The following is a 27554-nucleotide window of genomic DNA, read 5'->3' on the forward strand; positions in this document are numbered from 1 at the left end:
GTCTGTACTTAGTGCCTAAGACTTATTGGAAAAAGGAATTCAGGCTGTAATCACTGAACACTTGACCATTACAATCCTGGAATATACCAAAGATGAAAAATGGTCATGCCAGCTTCCAAAATAAAAGACAATCATGTAAGAGCGATGTGACACAGCTGGAAATGAGTTAACAGATCAAGCTCTGACTTACTCTATTTCTTCAGGATAAAAACACTCCATCTGTCAATGCTCTGATCATCAGCAAAGCAGGATTTTAATTTCAATACTTCTTACTGGGATAAAGTTTATTATTTATGGCATTAAATGTACAATTTATTTTTTATTTTTTGGTTTGCATATTTAGAAGAAAGCAGAGTGACTTTAGAATATGACAACTTAATTTAACACATGCTGGTATTACCTAATATGTAACTGCACTGACCTCCAGTTCCACCATGATTTTTTTTGATTCTTAAACACGTTTTGAAAAATTCCAAGGTAGTTTTTATTCTTTTAAATGTGAAAAGCAAATGTTATCTAGCTTCCAGGACCAGTTTTTTCACTCCAACAGGTAATGTGTGCTTTGGGATAATCTTTTATATCTTGGTAAATCAATCAGTAAACAAAAAAGAACCCCAAAGCATAAATACTGTTTTGTTTTTCTTCTCCCAGTTGTTGGTTCTGAAAAGACTAGTCCCATTTTGAAACAAACTATAAAGTTAACCAAATTAAAATTCATAAACTTTAGTTAATATGCTGCTAAATATTTTATGTAAGATAAAATGAGTCATTTGATAGACACTAAAGGGTAACTGGATTTCAAAACTGTTTTATTACACTTTCAAATTTTATCAAATTAATTGAGATTTAACCTTAAAAATTAGCACTGAACATCATTAGTTCTGAAATACGAGAACTGAAAGAGGTTCTTTTTTCATTTTTAAAATAACACAAATGAGTAAGTAACAACAATAATTGCATCAGGCTAAAAATGTGACCCCAAACTGGGTGTATTACTCTGTTTCCCCTTAATTTTGCTTTCGGCTAACTGCTTAGATAGAATATATTGCAAAAAAACAATGCAATGGGATTCAGTTATTTAAATTCCCTGATTTTAAAGGAAGGCAACCGTATTCTCAGGGGTGGTAAAAAAAAACATGTCCTGATACCCTTCCACATGTGCAAGTTACATTTTAAAAAAATCCTATTTCAAAGCCCTTTTTTTAACCTAGTTCTGAAAATACTTTCTCATTTAAGCTGTACAAACTTGGCAATCAACTTTGACTACTAGCTCCCAATTTAAGGATCAGATTGGACAGAAGACAGCATCTATATCATATTAAAAATTAATGCTCAAGATTCTGCCACATCCATTTTTAATAAAAACTAAAAATGTTATATTCACATTGCTTACCATAAGATGATTCAAAAAAGAGACCTAGGTGTGAGGAATGATTTATAAATTGCAAATAGATAAATATGAAATCCACATCAACAATTACCTTCTCTTCTAGGTCTTGCAGTAGTTTCTTGCAGTCCTCCAGCTGCGTTTCGATCTCTGCAGGGACTATTGTGTACATTTCAGAATACTTGATCCGAAGTTTCTCCATGATATCCTCCAGAGCTTGGCTCTCTCTGCCAATCACACTCTGAAGCTCCTACAAAATTAAGAATAACTTCATCAGTTTTACCCAGTTTTTATTGAGTGCATGTGTGCATATGTACATATATATATATGTGTGTATATACACACACACGTAACGTGTTTTATATTTCCTACCGTGATTATGGTTTGGAAAAATTGGGTTTGGGATATCAAATCTGATTTGATTACCTCTGCAAGCAGATAAACTCTAAGCAATACTGACTCATTTAATCAAATGATGCTCTTCAATCTGTAAGAATTAATTAAACCTGATACTGCTCTGTGGGGGAAGTGACGCACTGATGTTCATTGACAGCCACAGCAAAGGGACCATCTGAAGAGCCCCTATGATTAAATGTTAACCTTTGCACTCTCCCTTCTGCCAAAAGTGCATTTTTCCCTTTGAAAGATGTTTAATAGCCAACGTCCATCCCTTCATTATTATAAACAACACAAAGGCCACAAAAAGCAACAGGTTTCAGGCTGAAGTGTCTGCTTTCAGGCAATTACGCAGAGCAGCACAGCAGGCTCCTCTCAAAACAGTAGTTTCCAGTTCTGCACAAAGAATGTAGGTTTTATGAGATAAAAGAAACTTGAACAACTGTTTACAGCCTGTGGCCTAGAAATAAAATCCGAGCTAAGTCCTCCTGCAGAAAGAATGAAGAAATTCATTTGTTTGGAAGGTTTTCTAGAGTTTCAAGTTGGAAGGTTCTGTTTGCTGGCTTTATGGTTCCTTTCCCCAGTGCTCAGCTGTTTGAGAAACTCAAATGTTAACTCAGGTTATGGGGAAAAATTATCCAGACCTCCTACCAGGCAATGAAAGACACTAAAATTAACTGCCTTTGCTTTTTCAATCAGGAGTAATGGTAATCCACTAATTCATAGGCTACACTTGGGAATCTTTTCCTTCACACAAATGCAACAAAGAAGAAATATATAAGACACTGAGGCTGATTTATTTCCTGTCATCTCACACCAACTGGGATTGTTGATATTAAAAAAACCCAAACCCTCAAACCCATGAAACACCTGTGTGCCTCATTCTCTCAGGGAGAAGGATTCTGTTCTTAAATGGCCCAATTAAGATTGTGCCAGTATTTATGGGAATTCACAGATTCTCTGACCTAAACCAGAAATAATCAGTTACAACTCCTGTCTCCAAAACAAAGCAGGACTCTGCAAACTGGTTTCTGTGTATTACTGCATGTGCACATTTCACACATTATTTAGCTGGAAAGCAGGTACCTATCAAAGCTGTCCCAATTTTTTTCCTAAGGGATGAGATAATAACACTTCCCCTCTTCATTTGTGTGGGTGAATTTAAAACTTCTGCCACCCAGCTAAATCAGGTTTGTCATCTCAAAATGAAATAGATATTTCCACTCAATAGGTACAGTGGAGTCCTGACTAATGCTATAGATTTCATAGGAACTAGATTTTTTTTAGAAGTAGGAGATGAAATTGCCCTGCAAATTTTGGCTCACTGGTGTTTGGACTATGTAAAATTAATGAATTCTTCAATCCTTTCAGCTCAATCTTCTCAAAAGGAACAGGCCTGCTGTGAATATAATGCTAAAAAGACATCAATTGATGGGATTGCTGCTAGAATTTGCTTGTGCCGTTGCTGCCAGGAACAGGAACAAGGTCTAAACTCACTTTTGGGTGAGTTTTAGGTGCTTGGACTAGCAAAGTTTGTATCTGAGGGAAAAGATCAGGTTTAAAGCACCTGAAGTAGTAGAATTTCTTTCTGGATACAAAGAACTCAGTAAAAAAGCAGACACTCTAAGTTATAATTCTAAATTATAATTCTATTATTAAACTCTAAATTATAATTCTAAATAATTTTAAATAGAAAACCAGCCCTTTTAGACAAATCCAAGGTCTCACCACAGCAATGCTGGCTCATGGGTTTTCAGAAATTCTTGAACATGTAATAAATATTTCTCTCTCATGCTAATCCCCCATCTGCCACCATGGGCTTTGGCTTCTGCATTTTTCCTAGCCCTTAGCTAGGACACCCAAGCAGTTTTTATACAAGACTCAAAGACAGCCCAAATTTGTACTACACTTTAGCAGCATAAAATAAATAAATTATAAATTCTATAATAATTGGATTAAATATAATTAAGAACCACTTTTTGTTCAGGATTTAAAAAATATTAAAGCAATATAAACACAATAAGAATAATTTGAAACAAATATAATTAAAATAATAAATGAACAGATTCAGGAAGTATCAGGAATATTAGTATTTCATAAAGTTAAAAAATGCAGAAATGTACAGACTGCCGGTGGCTGCTGCTGGGCACTGTGGTCTTGATCAGAATTTGAGTTTTAAAAATCATTTACTGGGTTAACCCCCAATATGAGACATCAAATCCACCATATCTGAAGCTGCCCTGGGTCGGTATGCAGAGGGGAAAGCATGCAGGGTGTACACTAACCAGCCCTTCCTAAAAGCAATGCAGCTGGATGTGAATTTCTCTGCAATCTGGAAATGCTTCTGTGCCTGCTTGCAGATCCCCACAGAGGGAAAGAAACACAAACCAAGGCCATGGCAGGGCCAGTTGTATTCTGCTGAGCCAGATTCATTGTCTTTAAGTCAAGATGCATAGACCACACCATTAATTTTATCTGGAGCAATTTCAAGCACCAGCATAAACCAGAAGATATTCTGAATATCACAATAACAGAGCTGTTACCAACCTCCAGCTGTTCAGCCTTCCCATCAGCATCCTGCAATAACACAGATGCAGCATTCTGTAATGCATTTGTCACAGCACTTATTTCTTCAGTGACCTTGTTCCTCTCTTGAATCTCAGCTTTCACAGAATCTTTATGGTCTTGAGCTTTTTTGTACAACCTATGCAAAAGAATACATTGTTTTAGACTCAACACTAAGAGCAAAGAGCATGCTTAATACAGATATTATGTAGGTGTATATCCAGAATCACATTTGTCTGTAATTTAGGGGTTTTTTCTGTTATTAAATCTATTAGTTTTATATCACTTGTTATCTCAGTTTCTTCAAAGTGAGTCCTCAGATAATGCTGTTTGGTAGACCAAACCAGAGTGCAGGCATATTTAATCAGCACAGGTCAGATTCTCAGTCTGAAGACACTGGCAGAGCAGATGTTGTTCACAAAGATTACTATGTCCTGAAGCAAACCCAGAAAAGGGTGAATACAATCATCAGATTTGTAAAAAATATTTGGGGAGAATTTTAGACAGTGGCACTCACTGAGTAAGATGAAAGTTGCATTGTGGCAAAAAGCATGAGGTCTGATTTTCCTAAAAATGGAAAATCTTAAAATTCACAAGCACTTGGAACCTCTAAAGCTGACTATTGTTCCTTGATTCCTACTGCATTTGAACACAAATTGCAGCCCACAAATGATACTGCCATGCTCAGGTCTTCTCCCTAAATAATATTCCCCAATGCCCATACTGGAGACAGCAGATGGGTGAGACAGAGCATTGGTCTGACCCAGGAGAGCATTTATTGTCTTTTAAACTGCATTACAGCTTTTACATATTCTTTGATCTCCAGTAAAATCCTGTGCTTATGAATAGTTTTATCTCATATCTTCAACAGCAATTTCACACCACTTACTTTTTACAGCGCTCTTGCATTGCCTTTATCTCACACAAGGCAGGAAGGGAAGCTTCTCCCTCAGCATTTTCAGGTGTATTCAGGATGTTTCTTATCCGGTGAAGAAGCAAGAGTAAGAGGAGCTGCTGCTGGTTGATGTTTTCTTCAAATGAGTTCACAAAATCAAGTAACTCCACTAGTTCCTCTCTGGTGGCCTTTTCCTTCTCTTTAAGGCTTTCTGGCTGTTCTTCCTGGAGCTTATCAAGAATTATTGCTTCTCGTTCCAGCTAAACAAACAACATGGCAAATCATGAGATAAAGTGCTCTTTTATTCCACCATCTGAAGTTACATTATTCATTTACTCACACGGGTGACTAAGTACTGGGAATTACACAGTCAGAACTTGAACCTTTGTAGTGTGACAGAACTTTTGAGCTTGCTTTAACAAAGCACATATAACCCTGTGCAGAGCTGCCCTTGGTTCAGAGGACTGAGAAAATATCCCCACCATTTCTGCCTTTGGGTTGAAGAAAGGGTGAGGGTAACTGAGCAGCAGGTGGGAAATGATGTTCTGCCCTGATGTCAGCCCTTAACAGGCCATTTTACTCACAGCCCCATCTCCACCCCATTGCTTACAGATGTTGAGCAACTCACCTCTTCATTGATGAATTTCCATTCCTGCTTTAGCTCTTCACAGGTAATTTCCAGCCCTTTGGCTGCCTCAAGCAAACCCAGCCAGTTTTCCCACAGCACTTTTACAATCCTGCCCAGAGCCCTGTCACTTCCTCTGCATAACCTCAGCATCTCTCCAGAGATCTGCCTCAGCTTCATGAGATCCTCTTCAGCAGAATCAATGCTGGAGACTAAAATCTTACAGGAAAAACAAACACATCAATCAATAAAATGCTACAGTCAGGAGTATTAATGAAGTATTCAGTAACATGATTAGGATCCTCTATGAAAATGGCAATCACTCCACTGAGCTGGTAAAATATGATTTTACCCTCATAATGAGGGGGTTCTGTTGGCTAAGACTGTGGAGAAAGATGGAGTAAATAAAATAAGCAGTAAGCTTTACTCATTTCATGTGGTCTATTATACCTGGTCTTTTAACAAGTATATAAATATTTTAATATATTCTGTGGTTTTATATATACATAAATATAGGATAAAGAATTCCACTTCTTTCTACTATGTTATTACATGGTATACAGAGCTGAATTAGTTTTGCATGAGCTTTTCAAGTTCTTCAGAGTCTTTCTTACCTTGCTTTCTTCCAAATGCTCCAAAGCTTCCTTATAAGACACTGGAATTTTAGACAGAGACTGTCTAAGCATCTTTTCTAGTTTCTTAAGATTATCACACACTTTATCTTTGGTTTCTGTGTAGCTTTTGTTTTTTTCAAAATATCTGCATGAAACAATGAATGGATCAATTAAAATTTGTTGTTGCTGCTGCTCTCTCCAACCATAATGCCCAACAGAATAAAAATGTTAAAAAACCTTATGAACTTCTAGTCCTGACTGTTCTGCAAGTTATTGTCAATTAGCATTTGTTAAACACTTCAGGTTTGATACCTGAGATACTGATCAGTGGATCATGATCAAGCAGTTTAAAAATCCTACACTCTCTCTCCCAAACCATTTCTATACCTGCATCTGAAGGCCCTCCAGATTTCTTCTGTACCTGAAGGAAGGAAACTACATCCTGTGCCTTATTTGGGCTTCACTTTCCCAAGCCACTGGAACAGCCTATGGAAGACATGAATTAGGGACCCTCTGAAAACTATTCTAGCCTCCACCAGCACTGAACTGGAGACTAGAAATGTGCTTTCTTCTGGTTCTGGCACCCTATGACCCTCACTCAAGCCCCACATCTGGGAATATACAAGAAATTACTGCACTGTAAATCAGTAGCAATATGGTTATTGTCTGGCAATTTTCCTTCCTTAACAATCACACCTGAGGACAAAAGGAATGCTTATCCTTCTTTCTGCTGGAATTTCTGAATACCTGGATTTCTATCAGAGCAGAAACAGCACTGGATTTATTTTTGGTCAAGCTTCTCACAGTAAGGAACAAGATCTATGAAGATCTCTTAAACCCACCTCTGTTCATCAGCTTCCTTTCTTTGAGCCTTCTTCCTTAATGCCAAACTCTTCTCCACCAGATCTCTTAAAGCATTTTCCAGACATACTTTGTCTTCTGGCTTCACTAGGTTTTTCAGCTTGGAGTGCAGGTTTTCTAGGTCAGCCTTTGCAGAGTTGAACTCTTCCTCTTTCCAGTGTGGAGTCTGACAGATCTCCACTGAGCTACAGAGCTCTGCTGCAGCCTGGGCTGGAGCTTCACAGTCCTCGAGCAACCTGGCAGCCCTCTGAAGGGCCTTGGTATAGAGCTCACCAGCCCTACATGCCTCCTCCAGGGCATTCTGAAAGCATTAAAAAGAGAAAAGACCAATAAAATACGGCTGCTGTGCTCCTCTGGATCACCACATGGCCTTAGAATTTCATCACCCTTAGCTGTCTTTGAGACCAATGCTCCCAGAACTGGCCAGAGAAGGTGTGGGAAGACATTTGGCAAACACATTTGGTGTTGATGTAGTCACAGAGCAGTGCTGTAACCCATGTACTTATTGCCCTCATATTGCCCTTATGTTCACCATTCCTGATAACATTGGTTTGACCTGTGCTTTAATCCTCCTCATCATTCCCAACTGGTAATAACAGTAGAAATAAGGTGCTTGGATTTTTTCATCATAGTCACTATTGAAAATGTTGCCTATAATCACAAAATGACTGCACCCAGTCTCTCTTCAGCTGAGTATTTCAACAGAGCATTTTCCTTCCTCCTCTTTACCATTCTTTTCTTGTGCTAATCCCCACTGATTAATTATAAACAAACTTAACACAATTTTCTTTGTATCTTTAGTTTCTGTCACGATTCCCACCCTATCCACCAATCCAGAGACGACCACAGGCCAATTCAGCTGTTAGAATAAATGTGAATGTGAGTCATGAAAATAAAAATGCCACAGTCACAGACACCTAATCTTATTGTTGGGGAAAGGCATATGTCAATACTTCACTTTCATTAAATATACTTACAACACGGGCAGCAATGTCTGCCTTCAGTTGTGCTTCATGGCCTTGCAGTGTCTCTACTTCTACAGCAGCAGCAGCAGATTTTTCTTCTTCTTTTTCCCTCTCTTCTTCCATGATACATTTAAGAGCAGAAAACTTTCCTTCCATCATATTCTGAATTGCTTCCCATCGCAGCTTTTCATCCTGCATTGTATTGAGGTCTATCACAAGTGGCTGCTGGAGCTCTAATTGAATATGCTTTATGATGTGGCATATATTTTCTACTTCATTTTGGCTACCTTCCTTGTTTACACTTTGTAGCCCAGAGACCAAGTTTTGAAGAAACTGTTTTAATTCCTCAACATTTTTCTCCAGGCTCTTTATTTCTTTCCTCTTAGATTCTTTGAATGATGTATCAAAGATCTCATTTTTGTTAATTTGATTTGCTGCCTCCTGGGTTAAGTACAAGATTTGTTGAACTGCCTGCAATAGAATCTGTGCAGATATGATATTCTCAGCAGGAGAAGAGCTGGAGCTATCATTTAGGATATTAGCTTCTTTTCTTACACTGGATGTCACAGTTTGGATTTCATTTAGCAATCCTTGAATCTTATCCCATTCCCTAACAGTATTTTCCAAGTGTATTATTTTCCCTTTAATTTTATTTTTAATTTTACAAAATTTAGTTTCCAATTCATCCAGCTGCAGTGAGTCCCATTTCAGACCTACACACTCAAATATTTCTTTGTACTTCATTACTTGTGACAAATTTGACTGAAAAGCAAACACTTTTTCTTTCAGTGCTTTGCATTTGTCCTTCAGTCCCTGCTTGGCACCTACTAATTCATCATCTTTCAGGTTCATTTCACCATCCTGTAGATCATCAAGATCCTGCTGCAATGAAGCTATTCCTTCAGCAAACTCTCTGGAGACAGCTGCCTTTTGTTCTACTTCATGAAGTTTACTTTGAATTTGCCTTTGTGTCTTCCTTGCCCTATTCTTCAGACTTCTTAACTGATCAATCAGGAACAGTTGTTCAGACAGGCTCAGCTGCCCAGCTGTGACCTGACTCTCTTTATGGTAGGATGAGATAAGCCCCTCTATTTCCTGTATGTCCTTCAGCATCTCCTTTAGAATGCCTTGTTGGCCTTCCAGCTCTGAGCATGTGCTGGTTTGCTGTGGGTCAGGCCTGGCCATCAGCTCGGCTTTGCGAAGCTGAGAGTGAACTTTGTCTATTTCTGCAGTGAGTCTTTGCCTCTCCTCCAGCTGGAGCTCCAAGTGCTGCAACCTCTGAGCAGATTTTAAAACAAGAGCCTTGTATGAATTCTTCAGTGTTTGTAAAAGGAAGGTCATATCAGAGACCTCCTCTGGCTCCAAGCTGGGAAGGACGTGCTGGAGCCCATAATCCAGGGATACAATCACAGGTTCTCTGTTTAGGATATCTGTGTTCATAAGCTGACAATTTCTGATCTGTGATTTGACATCACTGGGGAAAAGTGCTGCTTTCTGATCAAGGTGAGACAGTGAATCTTTGACCCAGGAAATATTTTCTTTCAGCCTCTTCATCATTTCATGTTTCATGAGAGCAGGACCAGTAGTCTGAGCATCCTCTTGAGGAGTTTGTTGTGCTGATAATGCTTCCAATTTGCTCTGCAAATCATGTATGGAGTTCTCCAAAGCAACCTTCTCTTGATCACTCCAAATTCTTTTCATCTGCAGCTCAATCCTTCTTTTTAATAGAGAAAGACCATGTTTAATGTCCTGTAGCTCTGTGGTCCAAATTAGAGGGTCTTTGGCTTTTCCTGCAGCTGAGGAATGTAACTCTGCTTGTAAATATTGTTCTTGTATCAGCCTCTGAATATCCCGTGCTTTATTCATAAGCAGGTTAAATTCATCGATTTCTGCCACAACCTGATCATGTTTCTTTTGCACTGCTTGTTCCATGTGCTGCCACCAGTGCTCCAGCTGCCTCATTTGGCTCTCTGTCAACACTTTATCCATGCATGTCAAATGCTGAGATAGAACTTCTTGCTGACTTTGCAACTGGTTTAAGACATCTCTTTCTTTTCGTAAGGACTCTATACATGCCTTAATTTTCTCCAACAGAACTGTGTTGTTCATAGGCCCCCTGCCAAAAACATGCATAGTGTTTAAAAAGAATGAATTCTCCTTATACCCAGATTTTTAAAAACAAATTTCACTGTTTAGAGCACAATTCACTAACTTTATCCACTTAATCATACATATCTCTCAGTGTTCTTTTGGGAATTCCCTAACCACCCTTGCAGAATCATTTCTTGCTTATCTGTAAAGCACTCATTATTCATTGATATCTGTGCAAAAATGATACATTCTACTGTATATTCTCTAAAATTGCAGTGTCTACTAACATAGAATGTAGCCCTCACTTTAAAAATCAGCAGCAGTGTTATGTCAGCTCCAAGGGAATTAACAACATTTTATAGTAATTTCTGGTTGACAGTGAAGATAAAACTTGGTTATAAAAAAATTGAGACATTTCCATTCACACAAGGTAAACACTTCCAAATGAATCTACTCATCTTTTATTTCCAGGAATATTTTTAAATGCCCATCTAAAATGCATTTAGCAGACAGATTTTTATTACATTTTGGAAATTTCTTTGCTGTAATTTAACAACTTCATAAATTTTAAATGTTTTCAAATTATATTGGTACATTACCATGACAAACTAGTTTTGTGTTTTAAAGACTAATTCACAAAACACAGTAATTTTTTTTTGTGCATTGGTTACCTCTGATTTGGTAACACAGACTTACTTATTGCCATGAAATCTTTCCTATCAAGTAAGTTTAGTTTTCAGAATAAAAAGATATTTCATTCAGAAAAAAACCTGGAATTAACAAGGTGTTAAAAAAAATGACTATTTCTTATCTGCCACATTTTAAAAGAAATATTTTGAGATGGATTTTTTATAGGTTTTTGCCCAGCAACTACTTCTTTGTTTTGCCTAAGGAATAAAGAGAGTAGATGTTGTTTAAGGATAGCAGAGAGCCACCAGAAATTCTTCTGCTTAACTCTGTTCACAAACTTACAAAGTTCTAAGACTTCTCTTGAAGTGTATATAACTCCATATGCTTGACTGAGCATTACTGAAGCATGTCACGAAATTCAGTGTAAAACCATATTTGTTCTGCAACCTCTTAACCAAACCCCTCCACTATACTTACATTTTTATGTTATCTTTTTCTGTTGACAAATTTTTCATGGAGGACTGTGCAGCAGCAAGATTTTTCTGGTATTCATTAATTAAACAGCACTGTTGCTGCTTCACTGCTTTAACAGCTTCCAGTTCCTGGAGCAGCCTGTCCCAGCAGGGCACCACAGGCTCCGTGGTTTGCAGCTCTGCTCCATTTGATCCTGTTCCACTGGGAATTGGTTCTTCACTATGGCACAGAGACTTTGCTTTCCACGTTTCCAGCTCAGTTTTTAAATTCTACAATCAAGCCCACCACAGAGAGAGAGGGGATTAAAGGATGACCTTAAAGACTCTCAGCTTTCACCATGAAATATGGCTAAATGCTGATTCACCTACAAACATATTCCTGCTCATCCACAAAAGCAAAGGAGAACATCATGGAAGCAATCTTAGGTGTATCTATCACTGCCCTCTGGAAGAACAGTACAAACTATGGGATTTACTTGGATATGCATCAAGGCATGGTGTTTGCAGACAAACTGACTAATTGTGCAGTTAAAACTCAGATAAGGCTATGGGCAACAATTTTGGTTTGCCCAAAAGTGAATCACCATTCTGCAATGTATCACTACATTAAAAATCAGGAATGGCTTTGCAGTTTCCATACCTCCAGCTCTTTTAGTTGTTCATTTATAAGCACCATATCCAGTTCAGCCACTTCATTTTTCAGCTCATTGACCTTTTGTTCCTCTTCAAAATATTCATTGTTTACTTGCACTCTGGGAAACAGTTCCTTCTGGACAACCACTTCTGCACCTGTGTCCTACAACACAAAACAAGATCCTTATTTCTGAAGGGTCTAAACCAGTAAGTTTTCTGACTGCAGCACTTTGCTTCACGTGTTAAAGCCATGCTGGGGCTGTTAAACCCTGCTGTGGTTTCCCCCACAGCCTCTGTGGATCAACCAGGACCCAGAAACTGGAAGCTACATCCCTGTCCCCCACCCCTACAGTCAGGGCAGCTCATGCATGAAGCAGCTTGGCTGTGACACAAAGCCCCAGCTGCCACTGTCACAGGTGCTATCCAAAATCTGGGATAAGATGAGAGCAGTAGGGAGTCACATCTCAATCAGGGTGGGGAGGGATTAGAAAGCTCCAGAGCCAGTTCCTGCTACTGCCTCTGATTCCCACGACAGAAGGACAAGTCAGTTGGGCTGGGACCAAGGTTTAACATCACCTTCAGCTATTGCAGACAGCAATAAATAAAAAAGTATATAAAGAAAGCATAAATGAAAAGTCACAGGCTAGAGTTGGATCACGTGATTATCCCTTAAAAATCTTTCTGCATTTCCCTTCTCCCACTACCTGTCCATAACTGGTGATCTGCATAAAATTTATATGAGTGACTGCATACAAATACACAGATATAAGTGCAGTGTGAGATTCTCAATGGTACTAACATCTAAAATCAATAACATTAAAAAAATTCTTGTCTGATAAACTTCATGTATTGCTACTTTAGACACTGTTTTACTAGAAGCAGCCAGCTACCCCTGCAGCCATGTATCACTTGTAAACTGTTGCTGTCATCTATCCCTCTGTGGGTCATGAGCTATGCAAAATACACCTGCCTTCAAGTGTGAGAAACATATAGCACATAGTACACATTATCAGAGAATAGTTCTCTTCAGTTGAACTCTAGGTTATTTTCAGTCAAAACTGAAGAGGCCACTCATGAAGCAGTCAGTTGGAAAACTTTTCAATTTCTCTGTGTACATATCCAAAACAGTTGTATCAATTCAGACATGAGATTTAATCTCAAGAGACTCTGGAGTGCCATAGAACTGAAGTAAGCATTAAAACTCAGCTAAGCTATCACACAGAAAGGAGGAAATCCACTTCACCAGATTGAAATATCAGCACATCAAAAGACACAAAAGTGTCCTGACTTTTAGAAAAACCTTGCTGTGTACTTGTTTTGCTTGTTTGAGTGATGTTCTCATTGCACCTCAAATTCTGTGTCCAGTTTCAGGCCCCTCGCTACGTGAAAAACCTTGAGGTGCTGGAATGTGTCCAGAGAAGGGCAATGGAGCTGGGGAAGGGTCTGGAGCACCAGTCTGGAGTTGTTTAGCCTGGAGAAAAGGAGGCTCAGAGGAGACCTTATCACTCTCTACAACTCCCTGACACAAGGGTGTAGCCAGGTGGGGTTGGTCTCTTTTGCCATGTAACAAGTGACAGGAGAGGAGGAAACAGCCTCAAGCTCTGCCAGTGGATATTTAGATTGGATTTTAGGGAAGATTCCTTCAACAAAAGGGTGGTCAGGTACTGGAACAGGCTGCCCAGGGCAGTGGTGGGTCACCATCCCTGGAGGGATTTAAAAGAGTATACCTGTGGCACTTGGTGCCATGGTTTAGTGGTGAGCTTGGTAGTGCTGGGTAAATGGTTGGACACGATGGCCCTAGAAGTCTTTTTCTACCTAAATGATTCTATGATGATTGCATTGTTCCTTAAATGCTTTTCAATAGTACCCAGAATGACCTCTCTAATTCTTCCAGGAACTGATGTTAGCCTAACAAGTCTGTAGTTTACCAAATCTTCCCTCACACCGTTTTTGTAAATCGAAATAACACTACTAGCTTCCATTCAGCAGGGGCTCCTTCGAAGTCCCAAGACCCCTGGGAGATTTTGTTGGGTTTCCAGGGAGAGCAGATGTGCAAGTGCCAGGTGAGAGCTGCCCATGGACAGGCCCTGTGTGGCCCTGCCTATAGATTCACCATGAAGATGAGATAAAGCTCTACCTTCAATTTAAGAATGTGGTGTCTGAGATCAGCTCTCACAGGGTACTTGTGATATAACTCCTCTACTCTTAAAGAAGAGTAGACTTAGTAAAGTCATTGAGTAATGTAGCTTTTCATTAATTCAGCTCGAATCCTTTCTCCTTTCTCTATTTCATTTATTTTCTTATGCTGGATCACCCCTGGATTTCAGTTTTCTGATGGCAAAACCATCATAACTGACTGTAATAACATGGAAAGAAGTTTGTATTGATTGACAGTTTAAAGATAAAGGTCTAGATATCATAAAGACTGATTATCACGGCTCTAAAAACTAGAGTGAACTCTTTTTTCAACAGAACCACTGAAAATTATGATGTGGAAAGGACTTTGGATAAAGTTCAGAATTATAATGGACATAAATAAGAACTATCCACAATGGTGTTGATTTTGATGTGATTAATTGTCTCTGTTTTTAAAACACCTTCAGCTGAGACCAGTGTGGGAACAAAAATTGAACAACTGGCACATTTCACTTGAACTAACAGACTGTGGTTACCTCATGTGCAGGAGCTGGGGGATTCAACCCCAGACCATCTTTCTCAGCTGCTGCAGATTTCAGAACTTGACCTTTCTGGCACAGCTTCTGTTGAACCTGCCCCCCATCTTCTCTATATGACTGATTCTCTACATCACTAGGTTCCTCCTTTTGGTGGAAGAAAAACAAAAGAAACCAGTAATCAGAAAGCTCTAATCAAACCTGCTGAGTAGTAATTACAGTGCTTGAGAAAGCTATGAAGCCCATAATTATAGGTAGATGAGGAAAACCATAATTACACCTCATAATTTACTGTGAGCAAGGTTATGGCAAAGGAAACCACTTACAAGAAGCAATGCTGTAATTTTGTTATAAATTTTTAGAATAAATTGCAAGTGTTCTGACCTACACTGTTCATATTTCATTATTCTAAGCAGGGACTTTAAATTGTGTGCTCCTGGACACAGTTTTGAATGCATTTTTTATAGGTTTAGCTTTTTCCTGAGGACTTGTACTGTAGACAGAGTGTATCTGGTTTGACACCCAGGCAGGAGAGTCCTGTGGGTAACCTGGAGGTTTGCTGGATGTAGGTTTCAGTATCTCAGAGTTTGCTAAAACTCTGTCAAAGTTCCCCTTGTGCCAGGGTGCACCACACAGGGCACAGCATCTCAAATGCAGCCTCACACATGCAAAGTAAGTATCTAAATAAGGAATCTATATAAATGAAAGCAAGTTAAGCACAACAACAGTATTCAGGCAAAATGGTCAGGAGATTTCACAATACATCCAGGTGACTTGGAATGCAATAATATCCCTTGGAATGATCTTCAGCTAACCACTGAAGAAAAAAAATTCCCTCTATACTAATTTTATATGTACAGGAAAGAATTAAACAAGTTACCATGTACTAAGTATCACATCAGACAAAAGTAGCTCAGTGTAAACTTGAGGATTTTCTCACTCATTTTGTAGTAGTATCATCCCCCCTGCAACTAAACTGGATACATACACCCTCAAATTTGACCCCTCTGGTGTAATCTTATGTCCAGTTACCTGTGCTGGATGGGTTTTTTCCCTAGATTGATCACCTTCAATAGCAACACCATCCTGATGTCTTTCCAGTTCTGCTTTACCACCCAGAACTGCACTGTCCAGAACACCCTCTTGGATCCTGTCAGGTTTATCCATATCTGGGCTCTCCTTATCAGTCTCTCCCTGATTTGAAAAATGCAAAATGTTTCCAATCAGTAAAAGTCATAGTACAAAATTTGCTAAGAAACTTCCCACTCCACAATCTGTCTACTCTTCATTTTAGCTTAATGAATGAAGGAAAAGGCTGAGGTAACCCTAACCCAGAGAGCTGGAATCCCCTGCTTCAATCAGTTTGCCATATTGGGATCTTACCCACTCTGAAACAGTTTCAGCACAGGGTAAACAGGAATAAGTGCTTACAAGATTTTTTAATATGGTTATAGAAGTTTCTGATTAGACACATTTGGTAACTATTGATTTTGCACCTTCTCCAGAAATCCTAGTATGGACATTTTCCACTGTGATATTTTGATGGTGATCTCTCCCAGGTACTCTTATTACTCCATGGTCAGGTCAATGAGTACTCCAAATCATTCCCTCAGCCTTGCACACATCTACATTTTTACAAGTCATTTACAGCATCAGTGTCCTGAGGTCCCATAAAAATCAGCAGTTCCAGGTTAGAGACCTTTCATTACCTGAGGTGATGAAACCTGTTGAATTCCCAGCCCTGGCAGTGTGTAAGGCTGGGCTGGGTGGGGCTCAGGACAACCTGGCCTGGTGGAAGGTGTCCCTGCCCATGCAGGGGGTTGGAACTGGATGGACTTTAGCATCCTTTCCAAATCCAACCATTTAGTGATAGATTTTATGAAATCACAGGTAGGTGGTGCATTTTGCACCATGGACAAAGTGGGTCCAAGCCCTGTGGGTTTGCAGACACCATTACTTTCATCTCTTGCACACTTCACAAGAGCAAGACTGAGGGGATGGTTTGAAGAAAACACAATTTATCATTCCTTCCATCAGATAAGGAAAACATGCCTCCATAAAATGAGAGATTTTAAGGAATTACATATGAATTTCTAATGAACACACACAATACACTGACTTATACTGAAACACATTTGTCAGGTACCTGAACAGCCTGCCCCAATCTCTCCTTGCTGTGATGGATATCCTGTAATGGGTTGTCTGACAATACACTGCTTTCCTCCAAAACTGGAGCATTTTCTTTCTCAGACATATTTCCATTTACATCTTGACCCTAAGAAAAATGATAGAAAAGAAAATCTGCTTGTGTTACCATAATCATTGTATTTTAACATGAATCTCTGAATGGTAAAAACTATTCTCTCTGGAAACAAACAGGACAAATACTTTGCTGCAGCTCTAAACAAGTCTCATTGGTTTAAGAGAAGCTCTCAACTCTTGGGCAGAGGTGCATCTGCAGATTTCCCATCTCTACACCTTCTCCCTGTCCTGAGCAAGGATACCTGCTCTAGTAAGTGGCAAGAGAAAGTAACATGCATTTAAATGGAATTGTATTTAAATGGAAAATTGTTGTTTTAAGTAAGTTATTGGCTTGTTACAGACTTCCTGTAACAAGTTATGAGAGTTCCTTCCACTTCTTTAATTTATACACTTGTATTTATAGGAGGCTTAATTTCAGTGAAATTAAGGATGCAATACACATAAGACATTTGAGATGTCTCTTTAGCCGGCTTCCCATTGTTGTTACTGTCAACAAATAAACTTACATCACTCATTTCCAGAGGCTTTTTCAGCTCCACTGCTGTGGGGGTCTCCCTTCCAGAGATTTGAGTATCAGAAGTGATCTGTGTCTCTCTCTTCAGCACCGTATCTGCCTCATCTTCCTTTTGTGTTTCATTATCAAACTCATCTTTTAACTCAAGGGCTTCACTGAAAATGTTCTCCTTCTTTTGCTTGACATTTTCAAGTCTTTCTTCCAGATTTTTGTGTTCACTTTGAAGTGTTTCAATCTCATCCTTAATAAAATCCTGTTCTGGTGAAGAGGTGTTCTGTTTAACAGTTTCTGTTAAAACCAAACTTTTCTTTACAGAGTCTTCACATCGGCTAAGTGGTCCCTGTTGTTCCTTTAAACACGAAGAAAACATTTTATTTGAAAAGTGTCTTCACTCAGTATACCTAATGACAAGATCTAAGTCACCCTCTAAAATCATAAATACTTGTTTTGAACAACAAATTGTGTTGAAAGGTACATGTAGACCTATTTGCCGCAGAAAGTCAATTACCAATAATTTTGTCAGCCATTTTTATGCACAGAGAACACCTGGAACTGAAAGCGTCATGGTGATAAAATAATCCCATAGCACACTGGGATGATGATCCTTCCAAGCTCTGAACAGCTAATTCCCCCCTTGCCTCCTCTCCTATTCCTTTTTCCTTCTTAGAGGTACAGCAAGTTCTGCAGGACAGGGAATTGCAGTTATCCATATCTGAGCTATGATTCCAGCTTACAGCAACTCCGCACTCACAGCTACAAGACTCACTTCTATTCTGCCAAAAAGCAAAAGAATGCCTACTTCTACATGCAGGACACTTCTTAAAAATGAACTTGGCTTACTGACTGTTTTAAAAAAATGTTTCACACTGGCTAAATTAAGGACACTTAGTAATACCAAATTTAATCATATCTTTCCTCATTATGCCCCAAGAGGACAAAACCAAAATCCTAAACAACCAAACTGAAGAATCCTGCATGCTCGAGCTAGGACAATTCTTCTTGAACCTCCTGTTCAGCCAAGGTCCCCCCAAGTTCATTAAGAGGGGTTTGAGTTCTACAATTATCTTGATAAAGGAACATTACACACTTTTTATTCTAGAAAGTTTTCATAGCTTTTCGGTTTGACACCACGAGCAGATCTCATCTACAAATGTGATGGTCTCCAAGATGCAGAAACTGCAACATACCTGTGATTTCAACTGATTTTGCTCAGCTGATGGTTGTTCTATTGCTGGACCATCACACTCAGACAGCTCCTCAGAGACAGTTTTCAGCTCAGTGCTCAGGCCTGTTACTGTATCCTGAACCTGCTGGTGCTCCTGAACAGGGCTTTCCCATGTCTGCATGATGTTGAGAAACCAAGAAGTTTCTAGATTAGTCCACCATTATCTCTAACAATCATCCACAGACTGTCACAGCTTTTCCAGGACCTCACCAGCACAATGAACTTGCTTGTTTCCCATAAATTATCTGGCTAACCACAGGATGAACACAAAACCATTTTGCTCTCTTCCCAGCACATTATGGACTTCCATCATGAACAAAATTTTTATGAATAGCAGGAAGCAGAAAGGTTAACATATCATAGAAATCTACTTGTAAAAAGGATGTTTTCTCTTAAAATGGATGAAACATTAGAGATGGAATGCCACATGGTACAAATGCAGTTTGCACTACATTGGGTGAAACCAAGAACAAGCAAGATGCTGGAAAAGAACCTTTCACATGTTTTCCAAATTCATCCTTCCAAAAGGAAGAAAACCTACTGTGGACTGAAGAATGTAAGAGCAAATGCTCCATATTACAGCTATCCAAATCTGTTTATACAGGCACAAAATGTTCTTCATGCTTACTTTGGTCTCAGTTGTTTCAGTATTTATCCCTCAGAGAGAGAGGGGGAAATATTCCCTGCTCTTTTTCAGAGGAACTTCCTCCACTCCCAGCTTTACCCATAACCTTCCCACCTGAACAACACCACATCTGAGCAGTGAGAAGTGCAACCAACAGGAAAGGACAGAGAGAGTGAAGGTCCCAACCTGGAGCTGGCTGAGCAGATTTTCATGTTGGTGTTTTAATTCTGACCATTCTGCCTCTGTGAAGCAGGGATCGACAGTGTGGCCCTGTAGATGCTCTTTCTGGCTTTTCAATTTGCTAAACTGGGAAGTCAAGGCTTCTGTTTTCTGCAGGAGGTCAGCATAGTTTGCCAGCTGAGCTTGCTTCTCCTCCAAACCAGGCTGAAGGGCAAAAATCTCCTTTTGCTGTTTCTCCAGTTCCATTAGAGCCTGTTTCAGATCTTCTTTCCTTTGGTCATATTGCTCCCTGTTGCACTGAAGTTGCTCTTGAGGGCTAAGGAAAAAATGCTATGTTTAATAGTGTTAAAAAACCAGATGTATTGATTACCTAGAAAATGTCAAAGTGTGAAAAAGTCAACCATTAGAATGAACTTGAGAGTACTGAATACTTTTTTCTCCAGATCTTAAATTACTGATCAGAATGGAATTTTCAAGGGAATGAAAAACACTGGTTTTTGCAGATGAACTGGACCTAAATGCAGGACAAATGACTAACCCTCTTAAACCTTAACCTATAAACCCACAGTTTCCAACATCTGAGATGTGATGCTTATGCTCAGTATTCTTCTGCTTTTCATTGCAGTAGAAATTCTGTTCAAAAAACTGCAATATGGTTATGAGTCTGCTTTCCTTGACTTCCCATGACAGCCTCCTGAAAGGGAATGTTCTGTGGAAAACACATCACATTTAGTTGGGAGGGGGAGTGTTTTAGAGATACAGACAAAGGCAGCATTTACAATATGGGGTACATCAATACAATCCAGTGATTACTTTCCTGACCTTTACATTGAATTTCTCTTTGTGTGCTTTATAAGCATGCATGCTGATCTGCTGCAGGTGAACAGGTTGCATTTGTCCACAGGAAGCATGCAATGAGACAGAAGTAACATTTGTATGTTCACATTTAGTGATGAAGCTCAGATATCTTCCAGATGGAACTTAAATGCCAACATTCAAAAATATGATTCCACACAAACAAATCCAAATAGATAGTCTGGATATAATTCTGTAAAGTACATCAGGATAACTGAGGACAAAAGCAAAGCTTCATTGTTTTGGGTTCTGCCCCTCAACATTTATATTTTTTGGCAAATAAGCAAACCACAGCCTCACATAAGTGAAGTGCTCTTGCATCAAGTTCCCTGTTCCAGCTTCTCACTGCTGTTGTTCCTGTGGTACATCTGCTGTCCACAAACCTGATCCTGCAAGGTCCTGAGCATCTCTTCAGACATGCAGAGCACCTTCTCTCCTGTCTTTAACAGTGTGAAGAGGATGCTCTGCATTCTGCTGTGCTGGATCCAATGCTCCATCTTCCTGAGTGCCTCTTGTGCTGTTTTTACTGAGACCTCAATAATAACAGGAGGAAAGAGAAGATTCTCTGGCTATTCATGGCCACACCAGAAAGGATCTCTGGCTATTCCCCACCTGACCATTCAGGCCAAGCTGTGACCTGCCCCTCCACAACTCTGCAGAAATACAACTACTTATGTGGGTATCTCATTCTGCTCCCATACAAAAGAAAATTAATGGAACAGATGCAGGAAGAAGAGAAAAAAGTCAATATACCAACTGCTTCTTGGCAAATTCTACATTACCTGCTAGATTCAGTGGCCATCTGACAGATGTTTTCCCACTTTTTCTGGAGCTCAGAAATAGTCTGCTGAACCTCTGGCTTCTTATTTTTCTCATTTCTCAATATAGTTTCTCCTAGAGCCACCATGCTCTGTATTTTGGCCTCACCTTCATCTCTGAGATTTGTGATTTCCTGTATTAAACAAGAAGCAGAAGCAGTGCATGCACAATTATTTTTGGTTACAAAATGAAAGGTATTACCATTATTCTTTTCATACTTTTCACACTGCTGTTCAAGACAACAGAAGTTTTCTTCTGATACATTACATAGCTGACACATAAACATAGAGATCATCTAATTCTCAAAATCTGGGACAATTAAGCTAATTTATTCATTATTCTCTACAAAGAAGACCCATATTGTGCTGACAAAATAAAAAAAATGCTAAAATGACAAAATTATAGCCCATGAGCAGTGACAGTATCTTTCAGGTGGTACTGACTCATCAAGCATTAGCTTGAGGTGGAATGTGAAAAAGGAATATATTTAACACAATACCTTTATCTGAATAATCCTTTCATCTGATGGCAACTCACTTCCTTGTGAACTCATTTTATTGAGAGCCTCCTCAAGCTTTTTGATCCAGCAAGAAACATCCTGGGCAAGGCTTTCAAAATTCTGTCCTTCCACTGGAAGTCTGTCAGTATTCCCTGCCATTTCACTGACACGTGTTATCAGTGCATGGTACCTACTAATAAGATTACTGGCTTCAGAAAGGGTTTCATATTCTGCCAGCCCAGCCTCCCTCAAGGAATTTGATAGCTGAGCCAGGGAGTCAAATGGTTTCCTGAAAAATAATAAAAAAAAATTAATCAGCATCTATTTGTTGTAACAACATGGAAGAATCTTGTTTAGAAGACAGTTCTTAGAAAGAGACCAAAAAACCCAGTACCTCTGCATTAATAATGTTTTATAAACATTTTCAAGTTCTGTATCATCTTTATTGATCTCTTTCACTTTTTCCTCCTGAGCAGAGAGCCATTCTTCCAACGCCATGCTGCTTTCTTCAAGACTAAAGGAGGTATAAACAGAGACTCAGGTCAAAATAAGAGGCATCACATGGCTAAAAGCTGCTGGCAGCAGTGTTTTGCTGAAAAAATAACATAAATGGAGTGTCTAATCAAGAAAAATTTTGAACATAAGCCTAATTTTAACTATCTCTGCTCATGTCACTGAAATTGTCCATAATTTCCACACAGGTCTGCTATGAAATTGAAAAAAAACCCCACATGGAACATACAGCTAAACATTTGATTAAAATACCATCTTTTGTAAAAAGAAGGGTTGTTTGCCATTCCCTATGGCTGTTTAATAATGAATCATTTGATAACACTTGTGATTAAAATGTCAGACAAGATTAGCTCCCTACCTACTGAGCTGCTGGAGAGAGGCACCAAGCTCCTTCTCGCGTTTCTGGCATTTGGAGATCAACCTTTGTAGTTCTGCCTCTTGATCTCTCACACGACTGTTGAGGTGGTTAATGCTTGCTTTGGGCAAGTAAGGCTTCACTTTATTCAATAAAGCTTTAACCTCTTGGATGTCTCTATCTCTGCCTTCAGATGTTAAGAAGTGCTGAAAAAGAACACAAGCACAAGATGCATTTGTCAAATTTGCTGTAGAGTAATAGATATTTATGTTACAAGAGCTTTTCAGCTACTGTTATCTCCACCAGTATTTTTTTCCAGCAATTTCAGTTCCTGAAACAGAATTTATGTTAATTCACAGTTTGCTGACTATGGCATATGTAAATGGAAAAGTTGCTGTTTGTAAAATAAGGAGAAAGTGGAATTGATGACTTGTTTTCTCTTCTCTACAGTACTGTTTCACACAGAAACAGGCAAGCAGCATCCAAATCTAGCACTGACATCACTCTATCTCCTGCTGCTGCTTAACTGTGATTGCTTCTTGCAGATGTTGTGGCTTTTCCATCTGTTTTCTGTTCATTCTGTCTGATTTGCAGAGAAAATCTTGCTACAACAAATTAAATGCAATTTTTTTCACATGTGAGTCCATTGGGGTTCAAATTCCATGCTATTCTCTACATATTTGACTTTCTGCAGCCTTGCTCACTGAAGTACTTGGTCAAGGTTCACTGACTTTGATTAACTACTGTCCTGTCTCTCACTTGCCCAAGTTGTCTGAACCTGAGCACTGACAACTTCATTTCAATTTCAATTCAATTCAGTTTTATTTTCATTGCCCTTGTTTTCCTAACACTTTAAGCTATATGAGATGTTCTTTCAGCCTCCAGTTATCAAACCACTGCAGGCTGAATTCAGTCCCAAGAATAGTCTCGTGGGTAAAAAGAGCAACACTCCAAGAACAATCAGCTTTAGTAATAACAATATTTTAATACTTTACCTTTAGCCTCTGTAGTCTTTCTTCCAGTATGGGTTTTGTTTCTGAGGGCTCAAAGCAGTCCTTCAGAGACAGCTGAGTGCTGCTGAACCAGTCATTAAAATTCTTGCACTGACCTGAAATAAAAAGGTACATTCCAATTTTTTTCATTAACTGCATTCTGTAAAAGAAATTCCTGTTTAAGATGAAGATTTCAGACAATTTACAATTACATTTATCAGTGCTACTGTCTAAGGTTGCTTTTTACTACAGAACATGTGACAGAAAATTCTGCAGCTCTTATTTTTTTCAGCTAACATTGGTTGACAATCAACACACCTGTTCCCTGAGAACAGAAAAGTCACAGCAGTTTGGGAAACAAGACCTGGAATAGCCTAGAAGAAACTCTTCTCATTTCCACACAGATACTATTTAAAAAACATTTGAAGACATGAGACTATCTTTGGGCCAAATTTCCTACCTGCATAATTCTGTGTCTGCTTAAAGCAAAGAATAAAACTATATAAACACTATTATTATTATATATAAACACTATTTATTCTTGTAACTAATTTCAAAATAAAAAAATCACTGGAAAAAATCAAAACATTGGATTTCTGTATTTTTAAATGATATACTCTGACAATTGTTCCTGAACTATGCTTTACACGTCTTTATCTAATGTTTTAAATGCAAAAATAAGAAACCAAATACTTTGATTCAGTCTTAGTGATTTTCTGGGATCACAATCTGCTTTTCTGCAAATCTTTATCTTGTTCAGAACCCTGAGGCAGTTTGGGATACCAAAGCAGTTTAAAACACCCAACGAATTAACTGCATGACCTTTAAGTCATTAAAGTGGTGGTCAATGCAAACCTGTAAAGGTAAATAATTGAAATGTGTTCACTTACGATTCAAAACACCCATAAAGTGATCTTGAAGCACATGTTTCTTGTTATTAAATAAATCAGTGACACATTTAAGCTGCTTGTTTAATTCGTCCACATCAGGACAATCTGTCTCTTCCTGGAGTAATGCCACAAGGTGTTCTTGCTGCAGAATTTTCTGGTGTATCTCCTAAGGTTAAAAAAAAACAAACCAAAAAACAAAGCAGGAGAAGTTTTAAAAAGTTAGCTTTGAAGGCCAAGCAGAAGTTCACTGTACAGAGCTGCTTTAGTACAAATTAGAGTTTTGCAAAAGGATTTAGCCCTGCCTGTCTGTCAAATTGATTTCTTAAATGCTATTGGCATTAACAAGGCCATCAGTAGGTAGGTATAAGCACTAAGCTCTCCTTGAGCAGTGTGTGTACACCTGTATGCACACATAACCCCACAGAACAGATATGTGAATAGTGCCACTGTGTGCTCCAGAGCATGTAACACTTACAAACTAGAATGCCTCAGCTGCCATTCCACCCCCTAAACTCCTTATTCTGTGTGTCAACACCACATGGGCTGAAAGGTAGCTTAGAGTGAGCTAGAGAATTAATCAAAAACTCTTATGTTTCCTCCAATGGCTGGGATTTCACTGCCCCAAACACTAGAGGTCTGACACCCACAATGCACATAATCCACTCACTGCTCCACAGGAGGTTTAAATCCTGCCAGTCTAAGCCTCCAAGCTTGAGTTTCAGCAAATATTTGGCTGAAATTGGCTACTGGGAGCTCCCCTTGTAGTCAGGATCAGGTGGCACAAAGGCATCTTCTATATATTACCCAGTCTTGGAAAACAGACAATCCAAACATGCACTACTGCTTGAACATACCCTGGTGGCAATATTGCTGTTGTGCCTAGGATTAATCATTTCCAACAGCTGCAAGGGTTAAATATATCTGATAATTCCAGTAAAAAAGAGGCTTTTCTTCCATGTCTCTGGCAGCTTAAGGAAATATTCAAGCCAGGCTCTTCACTGGAATTATTCCAGCAGTCTACAATTTGCACAGGATGAACACTTAGGAACACATGAGAAAGAGAGAGAAATTATGAACAAATGTATAAAATTTACACAATCTGTGGCATGCTACCTCTAGTTTGGTAAAGATCTCTAAGGTGTCTGAAGGAGATAAAGCTTTGAGAAGTGATTCAGTCATTCCAATCTGTGTCTTGGCCAGATCAAGGTCTCCCTTCAGCTCTGCTGTATTCACGGTGAGTTCACTGGTCCCTCGCTTGGCTGACAAGAGCTCTTTTATCAGCTCCATTTTTTGCACAACAGATGATCTGATGACCTTAAAATTGGAAGTAAACATACATCAATTATACCAAATTGATTTCCCAGTACATTACGAAAATCTATGATAGAAATAAAAAGAAATTAAGTGATCTGAGGTCCAGATGTTTCAATTACAGCTTGTTTTGATTTGTTTCCCTCCCACTCCAGAAACTGAAAAACATTTAAGTTCTGCTTCTCTGAGGAGGAGTGATCTCATTTCATCTTTTTTAGCACTTTTACTGGTGCTGTTTTAGTTTATCTGTCATTCTCTCAGTGCCTACTCTGAGCTGGATAAAGGCCTTACAGGAGCTTCAGCTGCCATGAAAAAGAGGGTGGCAGCTCTCTCTGTAACACACCCCCCTGCAGTGATTCCACTGGGGGAAACTCCCCACAATGGTCCCAAAAAACGCCAGCAGAGAGGTTGGGAGCTCTGGGTTGAGACTATTCACTAAGGAGCAGCAGGTCCTGAACCTCATCCTTGAATTACATGGGGCAGCAGCTGGGTGGGGTTACATGGTGGAACACCACCCTGGCACTCCAGGCACCTGGGGTTCTCCAGGAGCAGAGCATGCACAAGGCTGCTGAGTCCTTCCCTAAGCTCCTTAGATCAGTGAAACTCCTCCAAGTTCACTGCCTGCTGAGGATAAACACAGAAATAGCTAAACAGGGTCAAGCTCAAGGTGCATGTGACAGACACTGTGAGAGGGTGATTACAGAACTGCTACGGGAGCAAGGGAAGCTAACGCAGTCTTAAACAAGAATTTATTCTTTGCTGTGTGAAGCGAACACAGAAAGATGATTTCCTGGTGATACCCCAAAGGAAAACACCACAGAAAACATCACTCTGTGCAAGAAACTCCATATTACCAAGCTACATTAAGCCATGTCCAGGCAAAGGTAGAGTTTAGAATTGACAGCAAAGCTGAACTCCCCAAAGGGGATCCCCGAAGGGGTGACGAGGTCCATTCTGCCCTATTGTTGACCAACAGCTAAACACCAGATATTACTGATATCAGCCTCTCTGAGCAGGCCCAAGCACCTAAAAAGACACAGAAGTGAGAAAGACCTTTGTGTTTAAAATGACAGGTTTGGTTTTAACAACCTCTAACAGCTGAGAGATACAAGAAATGAAATACCACTGCTCACTGGCAACAAAATGCCTCCAATTCTCCTTAAGTGGATGTAAGTAAAACCAGTGACTGATTGTAGCAAAAGGCAATACTAGGAGCAGGGCTATAGTAAGAAGTAATGGTGTATCAGTTGTAAAAGCTTCTCTGTACCTGTAGCTCCAATGGAGGTTCATTACTATTCAGAAGTTCTTCTATCTCAGCCACTGTGTTGTCAAATTTTTGGAGTTTCTGCTCTTGGACTCGTAAGCATGCCTAAAGGTGGAAAAAACACGTTGGTAACTGTGCTTCCCTCCAAATTAAATCTCTGTGTTTATGTTAGAAAACTATATTAAAATATTCTGATTATTCATTTTGGCATATAGAGATGTCACTATTTGTTCATTTCCTGATTTTCATTTTAGCAATTAAGGATTTTTTTGTATTCAAATCAGAAACACCCTATTTCTCAGGCAAAGCAGCTGATAATGCAAATCTAGTATATATATATATATATATGAATCTTAATTATTTTGCTGAAAGTAAATTCACAGGAAAATAATTTTAATTTTACATTTATGTCTTGCTGCTTCTACTAAAAGGGATATTCTCAG

General features: G+C 39.1%; 1 protein-coding gene across 3 annotated transcripts in view; it reads right to left on the reverse strand.

The window, feature by feature from the left end:
* Window positions 1-27554, reverse strand: part of SYNE2 (spectrin repeat containing nuclear envelope protein 2) — a 156149-nt gene that overhangs the window by 87987 nt on the left and 40608 nt on the right. For all 3 annotated transcript variants that reach the window (XM_015630686.2, XM_015630685.2, XM_015630687.3), the window contains exons 33-55: window positions 27115-27216; window positions 25650-25850; window positions 24537-24702; window positions 23650-23762; window positions 22658-22860; window positions 22181-22300; window positions 21787-22075; window positions 21251-21420; window positions 19620-19929; window positions 18771-18923; window positions 17576-17932; window positions 16954-17082; window positions 15840-16001; window positions 14808-14954; window positions 12143-12298; window positions 11507-11772; window positions 8321-10424; window positions 7325-7644; window positions 6483-6627; window positions 5872-6087; window positions 5238-5503; window positions 4331-4487; window positions 1482-1637 (exon numbers count right to left, since the gene is read on the reverse strand). In XM_015630686.2, coding sequence (XP_015486172.1) covers window positions 1482-1637; window positions 4331-4487; window positions 5238-5503; window positions 5872-6087; window positions 6483-6627; window positions 7325-7644; window positions 8321-10424; window positions 11507-11772; window positions 12143-12298; window positions 14808-14954; window positions 15840-16001; window positions 16954-17082; window positions 17576-17932; window positions 18771-18923; window positions 19620-19929; window positions 21251-21420; window positions 21787-22075; window positions 22181-22300; window positions 22658-22860; window positions 23650-23762; window positions 24537-24702; window positions 25650-25850; window positions 27115-27216 — 6408 coding nt within the window. The remainder of the gene's footprint in view (window positions 1-1481; window positions 1638-4330; window positions 4488-5237; window positions 5504-5871; window positions 6088-6482; window positions 6628-7324; window positions 7645-8320; window positions 10425-11506; window positions 11773-12142; window positions 12299-14807; window positions 14955-15839; window positions 16002-16953; window positions 17083-17575; window positions 17933-18770; window positions 18924-19619; window positions 19930-21250; window positions 21421-21786; window positions 22076-22180; window positions 22301-22657; window positions 22861-23649; window positions 23763-24536; window positions 24703-25649; window positions 25851-27114; window positions 27217-27554) is intronic.

This window comes from Parus major, chromosome 5, assembly GCF_001522545.3.
Source record: "Parus major isolate Abel chromosome 5, Parus_major1.1, whole genome shotgun sequence".
Taxonomy (NCBI): domain Eukaryota; kingdom Metazoa; phylum Chordata; class Aves; order Passeriformes; family Paridae; genus Parus; species Parus major.